Genomic DNA, 20,232 nt, shown 5'->3' on the forward strand with positions numbered 1-20,232 from the left:
GGGGGTGGGGGGGTGTGCACGGGGCGGGGGGGGGGGAGGGGCCTTGCACGAGGAGTTTGCACGAGGGTGCTCCTTGCACGAGGTTTCTCATTGCATGAGGCCCTTGCACGAGGGCCTTGCACGAGGATGCTCCTTGCATGAGGGTTTTGCACGAGGACGCTCCTTGCACGAGGGTTTTGCACGAGGATGCTCCTTGCACAAGGACTGGGCTTGCACAAGAGTCACCCTTGCACAAGGGCCTTGCACGAGGATGCTCCTTGCACAAGGACTTTGCACGAGGATGCTCCTTGCACGAGGGCCTTGCACGAGGACGCTCCTTGCACGAGGACCAGGTTTGCACGCGGGTCACTCTCGCACGAGGATGGACCTCGCACAAGGGCCTCGCACCAGGACGCTCCTTGCACGAGGATGGGCCTTGAGCTACGAGCTTGCACGAGGATTCCCCTTGCACCAGTGTCACCCTCGCACGAGGATGCTCCTTGCACAAGGACCTTGCACGAGGATGGACCTCGAACTACGACCTCGCACAACCACCTCGCACGAGGCTGCTCCTTGCACGAGGTCCGGGCTTGCACGTGGGTCCCTCTTGCACGAGGGCAGTCGCTCCTTGCACAATCACCTTGCACGAGAATGGGTCTTGAGCTACGACTTTGCACGAGGATTCCCCTTGCACAAGTGTCACCCTTGCACGAGGACTCTCCTTGCACGAGAATGGCCCTTGAACTACGAGCTTGCACGAGGATTCCCTTTGCACAAGTGTCACCCTTGCACAAGTGTCACCCTTGCACGAGGATTCTCCTTGCACGAGAACGCTCCTTGCACAAGGACCTGGCACGAGGACGGTTCTCGAACTACGACCTCTCACAACCCCCTTGCACGAGGCTGCTCCTTGCACGAGGGCCTCCCTTGCACGAGGATGCTCCTTGCACAAGGCCCTTGCACGATGATGCTCCTTGCACGAGGTCCGGGCGTGCACAAGGGCCACCCTTGCACGAGGCTGCTCCTTGCACGAGGATGCTCCTTGCACAAGGCCCTTGCACGAGGACTCTCCTTGCACGAGGATGCTCCTTGCACGAGGGCCTCCCTTGCACGAGGCTGGACCTTGCACGAGGATTCTCCTTGCACAAGGCCCTTGCACGAGGACTCTCCTTGCACGAGGACCGCGCCTGCACAGGGGCCGCCCTTGCACGAGGATGCTCCTTGCACAATCACCTTGCACAAGGCTGCTCCTTGCACGAGGATTCCCCTTGCACAAGGCCCTTGCACGAGCACTCTCCTTGCACGAGGATTCTCCTTGCACAAGGACCGCGCGTGCACAGGGGCCGCCCTTGCACGAGGATGCTCCTCGCACAATCACCTTGCACAAGGCTGCTCCTTGCACGAGGATTCCCCTTGCACAAGGACCTTGCACGAGGACTCTCCTTGCACGAGGATTCCCCTTGCACGAGGATTCCCCTTGCACGCTGGGGGGGGGGGAGGGGTGCGCGTGTGTGAGTGTGCGGGGCGTGCGTTGCACAGGGGGTGGGGGAGGGGACGCGTTGCAGAAAGGCGGAGCCTTGCACGAGGGAGGGGGCGGGGCCTTGCACGGCGGGGGGGGGCGGGGCCAGGCATCCCCCCCCCCCCCCCCCCTTTGCACGAGGCCCCCGTGGGGGGAGGGGCTGGAATGTTGGGGGGGGGGGGAGGGGCAAGGGGGGGTTGGGGGGAGGGGACCCCAAATATTGGGGGAGGGGCCTTAAACGGGGGGAGGAGCCTCATCCCATCCCCCCCCTCCCCCCCCCCCCAGTTCCAAACTGGTCCCTGTGGCCCCTCCCCCCACTCAGTGCCCTTGGGGGAGTGGGGGGGGGACCCCAAATTCTATGGGGCACCCCCAACATCTATGGGGCTCCCAACCTCCTCTAGGGCCCCCCAGATTCTATAGGGCCCCCCATTTCCTATGGGGCCCTCAACCTCCTCTCGGGCCCCCCATATTCTATGGGGCCCCCCACATTCTATGGGGCCCTCCAATATCTATGGGGCCCTCAACCTCCTCCAGGACCCCCCCATATTCTATGGGGCCCCCCACGTTCTATGGGGCTCCCCCACTTCCTATGGGGCCCCCAACCTCCTCTAGGACCCCCCCACATTCTATGGGGCCCCCAACCTCCTCTCGGGCCTCCCATATTCTATGGGGCCCCCCAGATTCTATGGGGCTCCCCCATTTCCTATGGGGTCCCCAACCTCCTCTAGGGCCCCCCAGATTCTATGGGGCCCCCCCACATTCTATGGGGCCCCCCAATATCTATGGGGCCCCCCAATATCTCTGGGCCCTCCCATCTCCTCCAGGGCCCCCCCAGATTCTATGGGGCCCCCCACATTCTATGGGGTCCCCCCATATCTATGGGGCCCCCCACGTTCTATGGGGCTCCCCCACTTCCTATGGGGCCCCCAACCTCCTCTCGGGCCCCCCATATTCTATGGGGTCCCCCCAACATTCTATGGGGCCCCCCAATATTTATGGGGCCCTCAACCTCCTCCAGGGCCCCCCCAGATTCTATGGGGCCCCCCCACTTCCTATGGGACCCCCAACCTCCTCTCGGGCCCCCCAGATTCTATGGGGCCCCCCACATTCTATGGGGCTCCCCCAATATCTCTGGGGGCCCCCAACCTCCTCTAGGGCCCCCCATATTCTATGGGGCCCCCCACATTCTATGGGGCTCCCCCATTTCCTATGGGGCCCCCAACCTCCTCTCGGGCCCCCCATATTCTATGGGGCCCCCCACATTCTATGGGGTCCCCCCCCCTATATCTATGGGGGCCCCCTCGATTCTATGGGGGCCCCTCCCCCCTGCCCCCTCCCCCCCCCCAGCTCAGGTTCCCCCCCCCGCGTTCCGGGGTCTTTCCCCTCCCCCTCCCCCCCCCCCACCGGGGAAAGTGAAAGTTGGGGGGAGCGGGGAGGGGGGGGGGGGAGGGGTGGGGGTCGCCCCTCCCCCCCCCCCCCGCCAGGAACCCCTCGCGTAGGGGGAGGGGGAGGGGGAAGGGGAAGGGAAAGGGGAGCAGGCGGGGGGGGAGGGGCAGGGGGAAGGGGGGGGGGAGGGGCGGGGGGGGATCCCCTCCCCCCCCTCCTCAGCAGAGCCAATGGTTGGTCCTGAATTGGGAACCCCCCACTGGGCCCTGGGGTCACCCCGGGGTCAAGCGGGGTCACGGGGGGGTCACCCGGGGTCACGGCGGGGTCACCGGGACATTTGTCACCCGGGGTCACCCTGGGGTCACGTGGGGTCAAGCTGAGGTCACCATGACATTTGTCACCCGGGGTCACCGCCGGGTCACATGGGGTCAAGCCAGGGTCACCCGGGGTCACCCTCAGGTCACGTGGGGTCATCCTGTGGTCACCGGGACATTTGTCACCTCGTGTCACCCCCAGGTCACCCGGGGTCACCCTCAGGTCACATGGGGTCACCCCTGGGTCACCTGGACACTTGTCACCTGCTGTCACCCCCAGGTCACACGGGGTCACCCTCAGGTCACATGGGGTCACCCCGGTGTCACCGTGACACTTGTCACCCGTTGTCACCCTCAGGTCACCCGCTGTCACCCCCAGGTCACACGGGGTCACCCTCAGGTCACATGGGGTCACCCCGGTGTCACCGTGACACTTGTCACCTCGTGTCACCCCTGTGTCACCCGTTGTCACCCCATGGTCACCATGACACTTGTCACCCGTTGTCACCCTCAGCTCACCCGGTGTCACCCCCAGGTCACGTGGGGTCACCCCATGGTCACTGTGACCCTTGTCACCCACTGTCACCCCCAGGTCACGTGGGGTCACCCCATGGTCACCATGACCCTTGTCACCCGCTGTCACCCCCATGTCACCTATTGTCACCCCATGGTCACCATGACACTTGTCACCCGCTGTCACCCCCATGTCACCTATTGTCACCCCATGGTCACCATGACACTTGTCACCCGTTGTCACCCCCATGTCACCTATTGTCACCCCATGGTCACCATGACACTTGTCACCCGTTGTCACCCTCAGGTCACCCGGGGTCACCCCATGGTCACCATGACACTTGTCACCCGCTCTCACCCCCAGCTCACCGGGTGCCACCCCCACACCCCCCATTGTCACCCTGGTGTCACCACGACCCTTGTCACCCGCTGCCACCCCCACACCACCCATTCCCACCCCGGCGTCACCGCGCCCCTCGTCCCCTCGCGTCACCCCCACACCACCCCCCGCGGGGGTGAAGGCGATGACGCTGGCTGGGGGCGACCCCCGCGCCCCCCCCTGCGTCCCCATTGTCCCCATTGTCCCCGGCGTCCCCCCCCGGTGGCGCCGGTTGTGCCGCGTCAGCGCCGCCGCCGTCCTGCACACTTTGCCGCATCGGCCGCACCGGAAACGCCGGGACGGGGGGCGCCCGGGGCGGGGGGCGCTGACAACGGGGGGACCCCCCCCTATACACCCCCCATCCCCCACGGTGTCCCCCGCCGTCCCCTCCTGTCCCCTCCGCCGCTTCCTCCGCCCCGCGCGGCTCTTCCCGCACACCCCGCGCCCATTGTCACCCGCCTTGTCACCCTCGCCGTCACCCCCGTTGTCACCCGCGTCGTCACCCTCGCCGTCACCCTCATCACCGCGTGCCTCGCGGCGCCGCCTCTTGGCTTTGCCGCCCGCCGCCGCCCTCCGCCTGTGCGGCCGCCTGTTGGCGCCGTCACCGTCACCGCCGTCACCCACAGCGAAGCGCCGCTTGACCACGGCCTCGTCGCCGATGCGCACGGTGATGCGGCACAGCGGCGCCCGCCCCTCCCCCGCCCCCGCGCACGCCGGTTTGGCCACGTACGTCATGGTGCGGGTGACGCCGGGTGACACCCGCGTCACCGCCTCCGTCGGCCCCGCCGTCGCCGCGCGCTGCGCCGCGATGTAATCGCGCAGCACCTGCTTCTTCATGGGCGGCGCCGTCACCGCCGGCCCCGTCGCCCCCGTTGGCGGCGTCACCCGCTCGCCCAACGCAACACCCGCCGCCGCAACACCCGCAACCCCGCTCGCCCGCCCGAACGCGATGACCGAGGCCGGTTGCGGCGTCACCGCGCTGCTCAGCGTCACCGGCGCCGGCGTCACCGCCTCCTGGGTGTACGTCCGGTACGGCCGCTTGTTCCCGCGCGCCGGTAGCAGGCGGTACAGCTTGAGAGCGTTGACTTTGGGCCTGTAGCCCCCGTTGGGTGTCTTTTCGGAGGCCAGCAACGCGGGGTTGACGCCGTGAAGGGTCTTCTGGTGGCTCTTGAGGTTGTAATAGGTGACAAAGGTGTCCCAGCAGAAGCCGCATTGGTACCGGCGCTCGCCGGTGTGCCACACCTCGTGCTTGGTGCGGTACTCGGCCAAGGCGAACACCTTGTCGCAGAAGCGACAGGGGTACGACCGCCGCCACGAGTGGACGTTGCTGTGGCGCTTCAGGCTGGACAGGGTGACGTAGGAGCGGTGACACACGGTGCAGGTGTAGGCGGCGGGGACGGGGACGCGGGGGAGCGGGGCGGTTTGGTTGTTCGGAGAGGGGTGGGTGGGTGGTGTTGTCACCCGGCGTCGGTCCGGCGCGGTGGGGATGGTTGGTGGTGTCACTGGGTGTGCGCCTGTTGTTGTCACCGGGTGTGCACCCGTCGTTTTATGGCCACCTGTTGTTGTCAGCGGGTGTCCGCCCATTGGTTTGTATTCATCTGGTGTTGTCAGCGGGTGTCCGCCTGTTGTTGTCACCGGGTGTGCACCCGTCACTTTGTGTCCATTTGGTGGTGTCACTGGGTGTCCGCCTGTTGTTGTCACCGGGTGTGCACCCGTCGTTTTATGGCCACCTGTTGTTGTCACCGGGTGTCCGCCCATCAGTTTGTATTCATCTGGTGTTGTCAGCGGGTGTCCGCCTGTTGTTGTCACCGGGTGTGCACCCATCACTTTATGGCCATCTGGTGGTGTCACCGGGTGTGCACCCATCAGTTTGTGTCCATTTGGTGGTGTCACCGTGTGTCCACCTGTTGTTGTCACCGGGTGTCCACCCATTGCTTTATGGCCATCTGGTGGTGTCACCGGGTATCCGCCTGTTGTTGTCACTGAGTGTGCACCCATCACTTCATGGCCATCTGGTGGTGTCACCGGGTGTCTGCCTGTTGTTGTCACCGCGTGTCCACCGATCACTTTGTGTCCATCTGGTGTTGTCACCGGGTGTCCACCCACCAGTTTATGTTCATCTGGTGTTGTCACCGGGTGTCCACCCGTCACCTTGTGTCCGACTGTTGTTGTCACCACATGTCCACCCATTGCTTTGTGTCCATTTGGTGGTGTCACCAGGTGTCCGCCTGTTGTTGTCACCGGGTGTGCACCCATCACCTGGTGTCCATTTGGTGGTGTCACCCGGTGTCCGTCCAGTGCGGTGTGGACGTCTGGTGGTGTCACCGGGTGTCCGCCTGTTGTTGTCACCGAGTGTCCACCCCTCACTTTGTGTCCATCTGGTGGTGTCACCGTGTGTCCGCCTGTTGTTGTCACCGGGTGCGCACCCATTGCTTTGTGTCCATTTGGTGGCGCCACCGGGTGTCCGCCTGTTGTTGTCACCACGTGCCCACCCATCACTTTGTGTCCATCTGGTGGTGTCACCGGGTGTGCACCCATCACTTTGTGTCCGCCTGTTGTTGTCACCGGGTGTGCACCCATTGCTTTGTGTCCATCTGGTGGTGTCACCGTGTGTCCGTCTGTCAGCGTCACCGGGTGTCCACCCATCGCTTTGTGTCCATCTGTCATTGTCACCGGGTGTCTGTCCGGCGCGGTGTGGCCGCCTGGTGGTGTCACCGGGTGTGCACCCATCACTTTGTGTCCATTGGGCGGTGTGACCGGGTGTCCGCCTGTTGTTGTCACCACGTGTCCACCCATCACTTTATGACCATCTGGTGGCGTCACCGGGTGTCCACCCATCCCTTTGTGTCCATTTGGTGTTGTCACCACGTGTCCGTCTGTCGCTTTGTGTCCATCTGCCGCTGTCACCGCGTGTCCGTCCGTCCCTTTGCGTCCATCCGTTGTTGTCACCACGCGTCCACCTGTCGCCGGCTGTCTGTCCCTTGTCACCACGCATCCGCCTGTCGCCGTGTGTCCGTCTGTCGTCACCGCGCGTCCGCCTGTTGCCGTGTGTCCCTCCATTGTCACCATGTGTCCGTCCACCATTGTCACCGCGCGTCCGCCTGTTGCCGCGTGTCCCTCCATTGTCACCATGTGTCCGTCCACCATTGTCACCGCACATCCGCCTGTTGCCGCGTGTCCCTCCATTGTCACCGTGTGTCCGCCCACCGTTGTCACCGCACATCCGCCTGTTGCCGCGTGTCCCTCCATTGTCACCGTGCGTCCGTCCGTCGCCACCATCCACCCGCCCACTGCCGCCCGCCCATCCGCTGTTGCCGCGCGTCCGCCTGTTGTCACCGCGCGTCCGTCCGCCGCCGTCCGTCCGTCCGCTCCCCCTCCCCCGCGGCGCCGCAGCCAAATGGCCTTTTTCCCATGGGCCCGCGGTGCCGCGGCGGCTCCGGCGCCGTCGTCCCCCTCGTTGTCACCCTCCTTGTCACCCGCACGCGTCACCTCGTGCGCCTGCAGCCGCTTGACGTGAGCGCGCCGGTGCAGCCCCAGCGCCGCCGCCGTGCCGAACCCGCGCCCGCACAACCCGCACCGCAACACCGCGACAACACCCGCGCCGGCCGGCTGTGCGGCCGCCGCGCGCGACAGATCCATGGGGACGTCCATCCGGGGCGTGGGGCGGGCGCTATGGGGCGAAGGGAGGGCCCCGAATGCCGCCCCGGCGGGTGGTGCGCGGGGGACGGTGACAACAGCCGCGGGGTGTTGGGGGTGTTGGGGGGGTTGGAGGTGGCGGGGGTACCGGTGACGGCGCCAACAGGCGGTGGCACCGCGGGCGGCCGGGATGGGGGGGTGACGCGGGATGCGGGGTTCCCGGTGGTGACGGTGACGGTGACGGTGACGGTGACGGTGACGGTGACACCGCGCGTTCAGCTCCGGCAGCGCCAAGCGGCTCCGAGCGGCGTCCGGCGGCTCCAACACCGCAACCAACAGCGCCTGTGGGGCACAACATGTGGGGCCCGGACGCCTGGGTCCACTCTTTGGGGTCCCCCGAGTCGCCTATCGGGGGTCACCCGGACGCCTGGGTCCATTATTTGGGGTCACCCGGACGCCTGGGTCCCTTCTATGGGGTCCCCCAAGTCTCCTATTGGGGGTCACCCGGACGCCTGGGTCCCTTCTATGGGGTCCCCCAAGTCTCCTATTGGGGGTCACCCGGACGCCTGGGTCCCTTCTATGGGGTCCCCCAAGTCTCCTATTGGGGGTCGCCCGGACGCCTGGGTCCATTATTTGGGGTCACCCGGACGCCTGGGTCCCTTCTATGGGGTCCCCCAAGTCTCCTACTGGGGGTCGCCCGGACGCCTGGGTCCCATCTATGGGGTCACCCGGACGCCTGGGTCCCTTCTATGGGGTCCCCCAAGTCTCCTATTGGGGGTCACCCGGACGCCTGGGTCCCTTCTATGGGGTCACCCGGATGCCTGGGTCCCTTCTGTGGGGTCCCCCAAGTCTCCTATTGGGGTCGCCCGGACGCCTGGGTCCCATCTATGGGGTCACCCGGACGCCTGGGTCCCTTCTGTGGGGTCACCCGGACGCCTGGGTCCCTTCTATGGGGTCCCCCGGATGCCTGGGTCCCTTCTATGGGGTCCCCCAAGTCTCCTATTGGGGGTCACCCGGACGCCTGGGTCCCTTCTATGGGGTCACCCGGATGCCTGGGTCCCTTCTGTGGGGTCCCCCAAGTCTCCTATTGGGGTCGCCCGGACGCCTGGGTCCCATCTATGGGGTCCCCCAAGTCTCCTATCGGGGGTCGCCCGGACGCCTGGGTCCCTTCACTGGGTGCCTGAGTGTCCCCACGGTCCCCAGCCCCACAGATCGGGGTCCCCAGCCCCACACTTTAGGGATCCCCAGCCCCACTGATCCCCCCCCATGCTGTGGGTCTGGAGGTCACTGCCCCACATCCCATCCCAGCCCCACATCCCCCTCCGGCCCTACATCCTGGTCCCACATCCCCTCTCAGCCCCACATCCCAGCCCCACATCCTGTCCAGCCCCACATCCCTTCTGGCCCCACATCCCAGCTCAGCCCAGCCCCACATCCCAACCCCATATCCCGTCTTGGCCCCACATCCCAGCCCCACATCCCATCCCAGCCCCACGTCCTGGCCCCACATCCCATCCCAGCCCCACATCCCAGCCCCATATCCCGTCTCAGCCCCACATCCCAGCCCCACATCCTGTCCAGCCCCATATCCCGTCTTGGCCCCACATCCCGGCCCCACATCCCAGCCCCACATCCCAGCCCAGCCCCACATCCCAGCCTCACGTCCTATCCTGGCCCCACATCCCATCCCAGCCCCACATCCCGTCCCGGTCCCATATCCCATCTTGGCCCCACATCCCGGCCCCACATCCCAGCCCCACATCCCGGCCCCACATCCCAGCCCCACATCCCAGCCCCACATCCCAGCCTCACGTCCTATCCTGGCCCCACATCCCATCCCAGCCCCACATCCCGGCCCCACATCCCACCCCAGCCTCACATCCCATCCTGGCCCCGTATCCCAGCCCCACATCCCGTCCCAGCCCCACATCCCAGCCCCACATCCTGTCCAGCCCCACATCCCTTCTGGCCCCACATCCCATCCCCACATCCCAGCCCCACATCCCAGCCTCACGTCCTATCCTGGCCCCACATCCTGTCCAGCCCCACATCCCAGCCCCACATCCTGTCCAGCCCCACATCCCTTCTGGCCCCACATCCCAGCCCAGCCCCACATCCCGGCCCAACATCCCAACCCCATATCCTGTCTTGGCCCCACATCCCGGCCCCACATCCTATCCCAGCCCCACGTCCCGGCCCCACATCCCAGCCCCACATCCCAGCCTCACGTCCTATCCTGGCCCCACATCCCATCCCAGCCCCACATCCCAGCCTCACATCCCATCCTGGTCCCATATCCCGGCCCCACATCCCGCCCCGGCCCCACATCCCGGCCCCACATCCCAGCCCCACATCCCTTCTGGCCCCACATCCCCTCGCAGCCCCACATCCCAGCCCCACATCCCAGCCTCACATCCCAGCCCCACATCCCCTCTCAGCCCCACATCCCAGCCCCACATCCCGGCCCCACATCCTATCCTGGCCCCACATCCCATCCCAGCCCCACATCCCATCCTGGCCCCACATCCCAGCCCCACATCCCATCCTGGCCCCACATCCCAGCCCCACATCCCTTCTGGCCCCACATCCCAGCCCCACATCCCAGCCCCACATCCCAGCCCCACATCCCGGCCCCACATCCCGGCCCCACATCCCAGCCCCACATCCCAGCCCCACATCCGCTCCCGGCGGCTCCGGTTTCCCCTCCCCCCTCCGGCTCCATTTTGTCGCAGCCGCTGCCGCCGGAGCCCACAAAATGGCGGCGGGAACCGCGACCCACGGATCGACCCACGGATCGACCCCCGACCCATAGATTGACCCACGGATCGACCCCCGACCCATAGATTGACCCACGGATCGACCCCCGACCCATAGATTGACCCATAGATCGACCCATAGATTGACCCCTGCCCCCTCAACTTGCCCCCTTCCCCCCCCCCAGGATCTGTGGGGCAGGATCGGGCCCCTCCCATCTCTATGGGGCAGGATTGGTCCCCCGGTTTCTATGGGGCAGGATCAGAACCCCTCCCCCCCCCCCCCGCTCCCCCAGTTCCTATGGGGCAGGATGGGCCCCCCCCCATTCTATGGGGCTGGATCAGCCCCTCTCATCTCTATGGGGCAGGATCACCCCCGTTCTGTGGGGCACGACCACCCCGTTTCTATGGGGCAGGATCCCCCTGTTCTATGGGGCAGGATCCCCCTGTTCTATGGGGCACAACCACCCCCTGTTTCTATGGGGCAGGATGATCCCCGACTTATGGGGCAGGATCCCCCCCATTTCTATGGGGCAGGATGATCCCCGATCTATGGGGCCAGACCACCCCCCATTCTATGGGGCAGCACCACCCCCATTCTATGGGGCAGCACCACCCCCCATTCTATGGGGCAGGATCACCCCCATTCTATGGGGCAGCACCACCCCCCATTCTATGGGGCAGGATCACTCCCGACCTATGGGGCAGGATCCCCCCCGTTTCTATGGGGTGGGACCACCCCCTATTTCTATGGGGCAGCACCACCCCCCATTCTATGGGGCAGGATCCCCCCCGATCTATGGGGCGCCCCCTACCTGTGTGCTGGGGCCTCATGGACACACTGGGGGGGGGGTGGGGCCGGCAGCGCCTCCTGTGGGGGGGACGAGAGCGGGGTCGGAATGGGGGGAACAACCGGATGTGGGGGACATGGGGGTGACGGCAACAACCGGACATGGGGGGACATGGGGGTGGTGGGGGGGACAACAGCAACACCCGGATGTGGGGTTATGGGGGGTGTTGGGGTGACGGGAACAACCGGATGTGGGGGGATATGGGGGTGATGGGGGGGACAACAGCAACACCTGGATGTGGGGTTATGGGGGGTGTGGGGGTGATGGGAACAACCGGATGTGGGGGTGTTGGGGTGACGGCAACAACCGGATGTGGGGGGATATGGGGGACAACAGCAACACCCGGATGTGGGGTTATGGGGGGTGTTGGGGTGACGGGAACAACCGGACATGGGGGTGTGGGGGTGATGGGAACAACCGGACATGGGGGGATATGGGGGTTATGGGGGTGACAACAGCAACATCTGGACGTGGGGTTATGGGGGGTGTTGGGGTGATGGGAACAACCGGACATGGGGGGATATGGGGGTGATGGGGGGGACAACAGCAACACCTGGATGTGGGGTTATGGGGGGTGTTGGGGTGACGGGAACAACCGGATGTGGGGGAAAATGGGGGTTATGGGGGTGACAACAGCAACACCCGGATGTGGGGTTATGGGGGGTGTTGGGGTGACGGGAACAACCGGATGTGGGGGGATATGGGGGTTATGGGGGGGACAACAGCAACACCTGGATGTGGGGTTATGGGGGGTGTTGGGGTGACAGGAACAACTGGATATGGGGGTGTTGGGGTGACGGCAACAACCAGACATGGGGGGACATGGGGGTTATGGGGGTGACAACAGCAACACTCAGATGTGGGGTTATGGGGGTGTTGGGGTGACAAAAGCAACCGGACATGGGGGGACATGGGGGTGACGAGAACACCCGGCTATGGGGTTATGGGGGTGACAAGAACAGCCAGATATGGGGGGATATGGGGGTATTATGGGGGACAACAGGGACACCCGGATGTGGGGGTTATGGGGGTGACAAGAACACCCAGATATGGGGACATTGGGGTGACAAGAACAAGCGGACATGGGGGTGAATCGGGGTGACAAGAACAGCCGGATATGGGGGTGACAAGAGCACCCGGATATGGGGACATTGGGGTGACAGGAACAACTGGATATGGGGGTGTTGGGGGTGGGGGTGACAAGAACAACTGGACATGGGGGGACATGGGAGGGGGGTGACAAGATCACCCAGATATGGGGACGTTGGGAGGTGATGGGAACAACCGGACATGGGGGGACATGGGGGTGACAACAGCGCCACCTGGATGTGGGGTTGTTGGGAGTGGGGGGGTGACGAGAACACCCGGATATGGGGACCTTGGGGTGACAAGAACAAGCGGATATGGGGGGAGACAGGGACACCCAGACATGGGGGAACATGGTGGGGTGACAACAGCAACACCCGGACATTGGGGTACCCGGGGTAGGGGTGACAAGAACACCTGGATATGGGGGGACATGAGGGTATCGGGGGACCTGCGGCTGTTGCCGGGCGGAAAAGGGACACCCGGTGACGGGAACAGTCGTCATAGGGGGGAGGGACAGTGGGGGACACAATGTGTGTGGGGTGATGGAATTGGGGGTGACAACGTGATGGGGGTGACAAATGATGGGGGGGGAAAGGGTGACGGGTGACAAAGTGGAGATGGGTGACAATGGGGGGGTGACAATGGGGGTGACAATGGGGGGGTGACAAAATGGAACTGGGTGACAATGGAGGAGGACAATGGGGGGTGACAATGGGGGGGACAATGGGGGGGGACAATGGGGGGTAACAAAATGGAACTGGGTGACAAGGTGGCAATGGGTGACAATGGGGGGGTGACAATGGGGGGGTGACAATGGGGGGGTGACAATGGGGGGGGTGACAATGGGGAGGGGTGACAAAATGGAACTGGGTGACAATGGGGGGTGACAATGGGGGGGTGACAAAATGGAACTGGGTGACAATGTGGCAATGGGTGACAATGAGGCAATGGGTGACAATGGGGGGGTGACAATGGGGGGGTGACAATGGGTGGGGTGACAATGGGGAGGGGTGACAAAATGGAACTGGGTGACAATGGGGGGTGACAATGGGAGGGTGACAATGGGGGGTGACAAAATGGAACTGGGTGACAATGGGTGACAATGTGGCAAGGGGTGACAATGGGGGGTGACAAAATGGAACTGCATGACAACGTGGCAATGGGTGACAAGGGGGGTGACAATGGGGGGGATGACAATGGGGGGGTGACAATGCGGGGGTGACAATGGGGGGGTGACAAAGTGCTGGCAGGTGACAAGATGGTGCCGGGTGTGACATCATCGGCCGGTGGTGACATCACAGGGGGGACACAAGGGAACCCCCCTCCCCCCGGCCCCTCCCCCACCTGGGGGTGACCCCAAGTGTCACATATTGGGGGGGGGGGGGGGGTGATGACGTCACCGCGCGGTGACACCCCGGGGGTTGTTTGTTGTCACCCGTTTGTTGCCATGACAACACCCACCCCCCACCACTGGGAAAGCCCCTTTGGAGCCGCAGCCAATCAACGAGCGGAGCAGCGGCGGCTCCGCCCCCTCCCCGTCACAGCGCCCGGCGGCCAATGGGAGACGAGGAGGCGGGGCAGTGACGTCACAGGGCTCACCTGGATGCTCATTGGCTGGGCTGGAAGTGACGTCAGGATCCCCGTTCCGACCACGAGCCCTCGCGGCTCTTAAAGGGACAGGAGGAGCCTATGGGGTGACGGGAGGGTGATGTCACGGTGACGTCACGGTGACGTCACGGGGGTGGGGGGACACGCGTGGGACAGACGGACATGAGTGTGTGAGATGCGGACACACGGACGTGACAACCGAAACAACAGGCGGACACACAACCCACGGACAACCGGACACGGACACACGGGCACAAACAACACACGGACAACGGGACACGGACACACGGACACCAACAACACACGGACAAACGGACACGGACACACGGACACATTACGACAGGCGGACAAACAACCGGACACACACGGACATGCAAGGACGCGACGACAGGCGGACAAACGGACACAACCAACACACACACACGGACAAACAACCGCACACGGACACGCAGACACGCGTGGCCACACAACCGCACATGGACAAACAACCCGCCCGGACACAAAGACACAACCAACCCATGGGTGGACGCGCAACTGTAGATGGACACACGGACACAGAACCGCGTGTGGACACACGGACAAACAACCCGCCCATCTGGACACACAAACAACCGCACGCGGACGCATGGACACGCAAACAACCACACACAGACGCATGGACACACGTGAACAACCGCACACGGACACACGGACACACATGAACAACCGCACATGGACACACGGACACACATGAACAACCGCACATGGACGCACGGACACACACGAACAACCGCACACGGACACACGGACACACACGAACAACCGCACACGGACACACGGACACACATGAACAACCGCACATGGACACACGGACACACATGAACAACCGCACAGGGACGCACGGACACACATGAACAACCGCACACGGACGCACGGACACACACGAACAACCGCACACGGACGCACGGACACACACGAACAACCGCACACGGACGCACGGACACACACGAAGAACCGCACATGGACGCACGGACACACACGAACAACCGCACATGGACGCACGGACACACACGAACAACCGCACACGGACACACGGACACACACGAACAACCGCACACGGACGCACGGACACACACGAACAACCGCACACGGACGCACGGACACACATGAACAACCGCACATGGACGCACAACCGCATGCAGACAAACAACCTGCATGGACACATGGACACACAAACAATCGCACATGGACACACGGACACACACGAACAACCACACACGGACACACAATGACACACAGATACTTGACACCCACAGACGCACGGACACACCTGGATGCACAAACAACCCGTACGGACACACGGACATGGGTGCACAGTCGCACACACATAAGCAACCGCACTCAGACACACGGACACTTGACACACGGACAAACAACCGCACATGGACAAACAACCACATACAGACACTTGACACACACGGACACATGGAAACAACCGCACACGGACACAGGCGGACACACAACCACACACAGACACATGGACACACCCGGACACACAACCAACTCGCACGGACACACGGACACGCAAACAACCACAGGCGGACGCACGGACACACGGACACACAACCGCACGGACAAACAACGCACACGGACACACAACCAACCACATACGGACACACGGACGCACGTGAACAACCCACATGGACAAACAACCCGCACACGGACACACGGACACAGGCGGACATGCAACTGCACATAAACAACCCGCACGGACACACGGACACACAAACAACCACACACGGACACACGGACACACAAACAACCCACACGGACACACGGACACCCGCACGCAGACACACGGACGCTTGACACACACGGACACACATGAACAAGCGCACTCGGCCACACGGACATGCAAACAACCACACACGGACACACGCGAACAACCCGCCTGTGGACGCACAACCGCACACGGACAAACAACCCGCATGGACACACGGACACACACAAACAGGCGCAGACGGACACACGGACAAAGAACCCGCATGGACAAACAACCTGCACGGACACACGGACACACACAAACAAGGACACACGGACACACGAACAACCGCACATGGACACACGGACACACACAAACAAGGACACACGAACAACCGCACATGGACACACGGACACACAGACACACATGAACAACCGCACTCGGACACACGGACACACACGGACACACGGACACACAGACACACATGAACAACCGCACTCGGACACACAGACACACAGACACACAGACAAACAACCCACATGGACACCCAAACAACCACACGCAGACACACGTGAACAACCCACAGGGACCAACAACCCACACACGGACACACGGACACAAACAACCCGCCTGTGGATGCACGGACGTGACGCACATGGACACACGGACACACATGAACAACCGCACGCGGACACACGGACACACAAACAACCTGGATGGACACACGGACACATGGATGCACATGAACAACCGCACTGGGACACACAACCCGCACAAAGACACACGGACGCACAAACAACCGCACTCGGACACACGGACACACATGGACGCACAAACAACCGCCCTCAGACACACGGACAAACTGACACACATGGACACACGAACAACCGCACACGGGTGCACAGTCGCACACATGTAAGCAACCCGCACATGAACACACGGACACACAGACACTCGACACACACGGACACATGGACACACATAAACAATCACACTTGGACACACAAGGACACACGGACGCACATAAACAACCCGCACGGACACACGCGAACAAGCGCACATGGGTGCACAGTCGCACACACGTAAACAACCGCACTCGGACACATGGACACACGGACACACACGGACACACAGACGCACATAAACAACCCGCACAGACACACGGACACACAAACAACCGCACTCAGACACACGGACACACATGGACGCACATGAACAACCCACACGGACACACGCGAACAAGCGCACATGGGTGCACAGTCGCACACACGTAAACAACCGCACTCGGACACATGGACACATGGACACACACGGACACACAAACAACCTGCACGGACACATGGACACACAAACAACCCGCATGGACACACGGACACACACGGATGCACATGAACAACCCACATGGACACACGGACACACACGGACGCACATGAACAACCCGCACGGACACACGGACACACGCGAACAACCGCACACGAGTGCACAGTCGCACACACATAAACAACCGCACTCGGACACACGGACACACGGACACACACGGACACACAGACGCACATAAACAACCCGCACAGACACACGGACACACAAACAACCGCACTCAGACACACAGACACACATGGACGCACATGAACAACCCGCATGGACACACGGACACACGCGAACAAGCGCACACGGGCGCACAGTCGCACACATGTAAACAACCGCACTCGGACACACGGACACATGGACACACACGGACACACAAACAACCCGCAGAGACACAGGGACACACAAACAACCGCACTCAGACACACGGACACACACGGATGCACATGAACAACCCACATGGACACACGGACACACATGGACGCACATGAACAACGCGCATGGACACACGGACACACGCGAACAAGCGCACACGGGCACACAGTTGCACACATGTAAACAACCGCACTCGGACACATGGACACACGGACACACACGGACACACAGACGCACATAAACAACCCGCACAGACACATGGACACACAAACAAGCACACGCAGACACACGGACAACACACGTGGACACACGGACACGCAAACAACCGCACTCGGACACACGGACGCGCAACCGCACACGGACAAACAACCCGCACGGACACACGGACACGCAAACAACCACACGCGGACACACGGACAACACACGTGGACACACGGACAACACACGCGGACACACGGACGCTCATAAACAACCGCACATGGACACACGGACGCGCAACCGCACACGGACAAACAACCCGCACGGACACACGGACACGCAAACAACCCCACGCGGACACACGGACAACACACGCGGACACACGGACACACAGAAACAACCACACACAGACACACGGACAACACGCGCGGACACACGGACACGCAAACAACCACACTTGGACACACGGACGCACAACCGCACACGGACAAACAACCCGCACGGACACACGGACACGCAAACAACCCCACGCGGACACACGGACAACACACGCGGACACACGGACTCTCATAAACAACCGCACTCGGACACACGGACACGCAAACAACCACACACAGACACACGGACAACACACGTGGACACATGGACAACACACGCGGACACACGGACGCTCATAAACAACCGCACACGGACACACGGACACACAAACAACCACACACAGACACACGGACGCACATAAACAACCGCACTCGGACACACGGACACGCAACCGCACACGGACAAACAACCCGCACGGACACACGGACACGCAAACAACCACACGCGGACACACGGACAACACACGTGGACACACGGACGCACATAAACAACCGCACTCAGACACACGGACACGCAAACAACCACACACGGACACACGGACGCACATAAACAACCGCACTCGGACACACGGACACGCAACCGCACACGGACAAACAACCCGCACGGACACACGGACACGCAAACAACCCCACACAGACACACGGACAACACACGCGGACACACGGACGCTCATAAACAACCTGTGCAAAGACACACGGACACGCAAACAACCGCACGGACACACGGAAACAACCCCACGCAGACACACGGACAACACGCGCGGACACACGGACGCACACAAACAACCGCGCTCGGACACACGGACGCGCACAAACAACCGGCGCAAAGACACACGGACACACAACCCGCACAGACACACGGACACCACCCCCCACCCCCCCGCAACAGTCGCACCCCCAAAACCCCAAGTCCCGGGGGGGTGTTGGTGACATTTGGGGGTCCCGGGGGGTGGGGAATTGGGGACATTGGGGGGTCCCCAAGGAGCCTCGGGGGGTGTTGGGGACATTGGGGATATTGGGGGGGGTGTTTGTGTCACTTTGGGGGCGGGGGGGGGGGGAGGGGTTGTCACCCCCACCCCCACCCCCGGGGTCCCCCCGTGTTGGGGGGAGGGGCGGGGGGGCCCGATCCTGTGTGGGGAGCGATGTGGGGGGAGGGGTTGTGGGGTTTTAGGGGGTGGGGGAGGGTCCGTGTGACCCCCAGGGTGGGGGTGGGGGTGGGGGGGTCCTTACCGGGGCCGCTCCGTCCGTGGGTTGGTTTGTCCGTCTGTCCGTGGGTCGGGTTTGTCCGTGGGTCCGTGGGTCCGTCCGTCGGGTTCGTTCGCGTCGCGGCGGCGGCGCAAAGATGGAGGCGGAACCGGAGTGGGGGGGGAGCGGGGGACACGGGGGGGGACACGGGACACGGGACGGGGGGACGCGGCGGGGGACACGGGGACGTGGGGGGGACACGGGGCGGGGGGACGCGGGGGGACGGGGGACATGGGGAGGGGGACACGGGGAGGGGGACACGGGGACATGGGGGACACGGGGATACGGGGACGGGGAGGGGAACGCAGGGATGGGGACACGGGGATGGGGACAGGGGGACACGGGGATGGGGACACGGGGAGGGGGACACGGGGACATGGGGGGGACACGGGGAGGGGGGACGCGGGGAGGGGGACACGGGGACATGGGGGGGACATGGGGAGGGGGGACGCGGGGGGACGGGGGGACATGGGGAGGGGGACACGGGGAGGGGGACACGGGGACATGGGGGACACGAGGATGGGGACACGGGGAGGGGGACACGGGGACATGGGGATGGGGTCACGGGGAGGGGGACACGGGGACATGGGGGACACGAGGATGGGGACACGGGGAGGGGGACACGGGGACATGGGGATGGGGTCACGGGGATGGGGACACGGGGACATGGGGATGGGGACACGGGGAGGGGGACACGGGGACATGGGGATGGGGACACGGGGAGGGGGACACAGGGACATGGGGATGGGGACACGGGGATGGGGACAGGGGGATGGGGACACGGGGATATGGGGGGGAACGCAGGGATGGGGACATGGGACAGGGGGACATGGGGATGGGGACACGGGGAGGGGGACACGGGGACATGGGGGACAGGGAGGGGAACGCAGGGATGGGGACATGG

At 63.6% G+C, this 20,232-nt stretch overlaps 1 protein-coding gene across 4 annotated transcripts; it reads right to left on the minus strand.

Annotated features, from left to right (window-relative positions):
• Positions 1-1,451: 1,451 nt before the first annotated feature.
• ZBTB4 (zinc finger and BTB domain containing 4) lies at positions 1,452-19,456 on the minus strand. Of its 4 annotated transcripts, none has more exons than XR_011736018.1 (5): positions 19,314-19,456; positions 14,019-14,106; positions 11,295-11,350; positions 2,722-8,068; positions 1,452-2,644 (listed from the first exon to the last, which is right to left on the minus strand). XR_011736018.1 is itself a non-coding variant. In XM_071800228.1 (5 exons), the coding sequence occupies exons 4-5, from the start codon at positions 7,739-7,741 to the stop codon at positions 2,786-2,788; spliced, it is 4,899 nt and encodes a 1,632-aa protein (XP_071656329.1). In that variant the 5' UTR covers positions 7,742-8,068; positions 11,295-11,350; positions 14,019-14,106; positions 19,314-19,456; the 3' UTR covers positions 1,452-2,785. The 4 variants fall into 4 exon arrangements, 2 of the variants coding, with proteins under 2 accessions (XP_071656329.1, XP_065715131.2); XR_011736017.1 differs by having other exon boundaries at positions 1,452-1,890; positions 2,102-8,068; XM_071800228.1 differs by having other exon boundaries at positions 1,452-3,733; positions 3,791-8,068.
• Between the last annotated feature and the right edge of the window lie 776 nt (positions 19,457-20,232).

The sequence above is a fragment of the Patagioenas fasciata genome, chromosome 29 (genome assembly GCF_037038585.1).
Source record: "Patagioenas fasciata isolate bPatFas1 chromosome 29, bPatFas1.hap1, whole genome shotgun sequence".
In the NCBI taxonomy this organism is placed as follows: Eukaryota; Metazoa; Chordata; class Aves; order Columbiformes; family Columbidae; genus Patagioenas; species Patagioenas fasciata.

Excerpts from the sequence above, each read along its gene's own strand:
- ZBTB4 (XM_065859059.2), bottom strand. The coding sequence starts at position 7,741 with ATGGACGTCCCCATGGATCTGTCGCGCGCGGCGGCCGCACAGCCGGCC.